General features: G+C 34.8%; 1 protein-coding gene across 1 annotated transcript; it reads right to left on the bottom strand.

Annotated features, from left to right (window-relative positions):
* Positions 1-438: 438 nt before the first annotated feature.
* LOC143031104 (uncharacterized) lies at positions 439-3179 on the bottom strand. Its single transcript, XM_076194535.1, has 2 exons — positions 3036-3179; positions 439-2034 (listed from the first exon to the last, which is right to left on the bottom strand). The coding sequence occupies exon 2, from the start codon at positions 1831-1833 to the stop codon at positions 1147-1149; it is 687 nt and encodes a 228-aa protein (XP_076050650.1). The 5' UTR covers positions 1834-2034; positions 3036-3179; the 3' UTR covers positions 439-1146.
* Between the last annotated feature and the right edge of the window lie 649 nt (positions 3180-3828).

Here is a 3828-nt window from a genome sequence, read left to right as displayed (position 1 = left end):
ATCATTTACATATATATATATATTTTTTATATACTGTTATTTTATTTATCTATTTTTGCATCCGACCTAGGTATGGAGCAAAAGGTCTGTCGGCATGCTCCTCCTTTCTAATTTTTTTTAATGAGGTAGAAACAATGATTACTCTCCATCAGATGTCCATGTGTGAATTAATCATTAGCTATCATTCCACACAAAATGATCTTGTAAACTTCACGAAAACAGCAAATTCAACACAAGAACAAATACGTACAAAGGATACTGCTTGACAACATGAACAAGCTCTTCTTTGCACAAATAACAAAACAAAACCGTTCAACAAACTGGATTTATTCGTTGTCAACAATGACCAATTCATCATATGACATCTAATATTCTTGTAAATACTTCACTGAAATGTGATAGTAGCGTCTCAAATGATAAAATAAACACTGCTGAGTATATCATCGTAGATATATTTACAGCAACACAAATTATAAGTTACATGGGCAAATATTACAAAAAACTTTACATAATAGTAAAGAGAACTGCATCCTTCATATGTAGATATCTATATCCACCACTTGCACCACTCTAAAGATTGCATTTTTTTTTTTGTAATTACAAAAACATTTGTGCACTTAATGGAACACTTAGGAATCTTTGCTTATGAAAAATGTTATTTTGCAAAAAAAAATTGCAATTACCCAATCGAACCGAAGGTCACTCAAATAAATGCACAACTGAGATTAAAAAACTAACATTTACTCGTACAGCTGACAGTGTGCGTGTGTGATGACTCATCTACCAAACATTAGATCAATACTTAATAGCTGAAAATACCATCATACAGGAAAATTAAACCACTCATGTCACATTGGAGAGGCCTCTCACCAGAGTCAATCATCACTTGAGATGAACCTTTCGTGAAGAAGTATGAGTCACTATGTGACATTTGAAATAATTAAATCCTTCGTGAGAAAGCGAAAAAGGTTCCTTTCCTGTATGGGTCACCATGTGATGTCTAAGTTTACTTTTTTTCTGAGAAAGCTGCATCACACATGTCACGGATGAAAGGCTTCTCTCTAGTGTTTGCCATGATATCTTGTTTGAGATGACTCTTTTGTGAAAAAAAGTTGCATCAGACATGTCACATTTGAAAGGCTTCTCTCAAGTGTGGTTCACTATATGTCGTTTGCGACTGCTCTCTTGTGAGAAAGCTTTATCACACAGTTCACATTTGAATGGCTTCTCTCCAGTATGGGTCATAATGTGTTTTTTGAGAGTACCCTTTTCTGAGAAAGCTTTATCACACAGTTCACATTGGAAAGGCTTCTCTCCAGTATGGGTCACTACGTGTTGTTTGAGATTACCCATTTGTGAGAAAGCTGCATCACACAGGCCACACTTGAAAGGCTTCTCTCCAGTGTGGGTCACTGTGTGTTGTGTGAGATTACCCTTATGTGAGAAAGCTTTATCACACTGTTCACATTTGAAGGGCTTCTCTCCAGTGTGGGTCACCACGTGTCGTTTGAGATGACCCTTTTGTGAGAAAGCTTTATCACACAGTTCACATTTGAAAGGCTTCTCTCCAGTATGGGTAAGTATGTGTTGTTTGAGACTGATCTTTTGTGTGAAAGTTGCATCACACAGGTCACACTTGAAAGACTTTTCTCCAGTGTGGGTCACCATGTGTCGTTTGAGCCCATTTTTTAATGAGAAAGCTGCATCACACAGATCACATTGAAATTGCTTCTCTCCCGTGTGGGTCATCATGTGTCGTTTGAGATAACCCTTTTGTGAGAAAACTGCACAGCAAAGGTCACATTGGAAAGGCTTTTCTCCACTGTGGGACATCAAGTGTAGTTTGAGATGATTATTATGTGAAAAAGCTACATCATAAAGGTCACATTAGAAATTTTTCTCTCCATTGTGGGTCATCGCATGATACTAATATGACTCATGAGATAGGTGTGCCGCAGATGCCACGTCAGATATGTCGACAATACGAGATCTTCAAGTACCTTTTCCTGGGAAATTTTTATATTCAACATCGACCTGAAATGATATAGTGGCGCATTAACCAAAATGCAGTAAGGGGAGGGGACAAACAACATATATAAAAGATTATATTCAGAAGAAAAAATGGGAAGTTGAACAAATACATAAAAATGGATTTCTGCAGAAAAAAAAAGACTGGGTCAATATTAATTAATCATAAAATAATATGGCAAAAAAAACCAGGTGAATAGACGCTGCAGAGAGATAAAGACACAAAAATAGGATATCTGTGTATAATGTAGAATTTGTAGAACATTCTTATGTAAAATGTATTATTTGCTAATTCCATAGTCAGGGATCACCTTCATACAAAAAAAAAAAAAATAAAAAACAGAAATAGCACCAGAAGCTCATGAATAATACTTATTTTTATGTCTATCATCTTAAGAGTGATAGATGAAAATAATCTACTCAACTGAACCTTACCTAAAACTAGGTTAGGTTAGACTCCCCCGCCCACACACAGTTCTATCAACTATAAAAACAAGGTGAATGGTGGGAGTAGCTTGTTAAGTTGTGGTTATCCATTGAAGTCAGTCATTTCAATTAATTGCGTTTTTTCTTGAAATTTTGTGCCCGTAAACACAGGAGGAGCCACCACAACTGGCACCACTGGAGACTGATGGGTACCACCCCCCACCCCCCTGAGATCAGGGTACAGCTGCTAATAATATTGGCATCGTATGGTCAATAGACCGTGTATATCAACTGTCCCAAACTACCTGAAAATTCCGACCCCCCCCCCAAAAGAAAAAAAAAATCTATATTGTAATGAAGAATGTAAACAAATGGAGGAGACCAGGAAAACGAGTGTCGTATAAACTGTTTAAAGTAATTAGGGTCATTATTATTTATATGTGGTGATATTGTATTGACAAGGAATTCAATGGAAACTCCTTTTAAAAAAATCGCGTGTTACTGGGACAGAGCCGAAAATAATTTCTGCCAAACAAACTGTACACGCTTGACCGTTGGATACAATGATGCTTGCTTATTACCTGTAAGACTTTGCTGTCCTTGAAAAATCGATAATACTTCTAGATTCCTTATATATCCTACAAACCACAAAGATTCTTGCAAATCCTTGGATAAATCTTTCAGACACAGCTTTACAGTGTTTACTTCTGGCCAGACAAACCCAAATGTACTATTTTATAGAGAAAACTCAGATTCATGGTTTGTTAAGGGGAGACCTTTAATTTACTGGCCACATGAACATGATTTTTTTCCCAACTGAATTTAAGTAATCTGGTTGTAATGAATTGAAAAATTATAATAATTTTGATCAATCAGCTCAGATTATTGAATGACTCAAGATAAGAGGGAGGGAGTGGGGTGGATGTGAGTGGAGTGCGTGGGGATGGAATGGGTGGGAGTGGATTTTTTTTGGAGGGCTACCTCCCTTGTAAGGGGGGAACGCCTTAGGTATATGTATGTACTATTATTTCATTTGTGTCAATCTTTTTATGTTGAGTGAACTGGGTGAGTATCTGGAATAATTGAATTCATATATCAGTGTTCTCAGTTACACCTTTTACCAGATACTCACAGAACTAGAATTCAAAGTGCCAATTAAACACAAACTAGTTCTAAAATATTTTATAAATATCATTATCAATAATAATGATAATGATGATAATAATAATAGTAATAATAATAATAATAATAATAATAATAATAATAATAATAATAATAATAATAATAATAATAATAATAATAATAATAATAATAATAATAATAATAATAGTAATAATAATAATAATAATAATAATAATAATAATAATAATAATA

Source organism: Oratosquilla oratoria, chromosome 12, assembly GCF_046742065.1.
Source record: "Oratosquilla oratoria isolate Oo_2021 chromosome 12, ASM4674206v1, whole genome shotgun sequence".
Classification (NCBI taxonomy): Eukaryota; Metazoa; Arthropoda; class Malacostraca; order Stomatopoda; family Squillidae; genus Oratosquilla; species Oratosquilla oratoria.
This window is presented reverse-complemented; position numbering and strand designations above follow the sequence as displayed.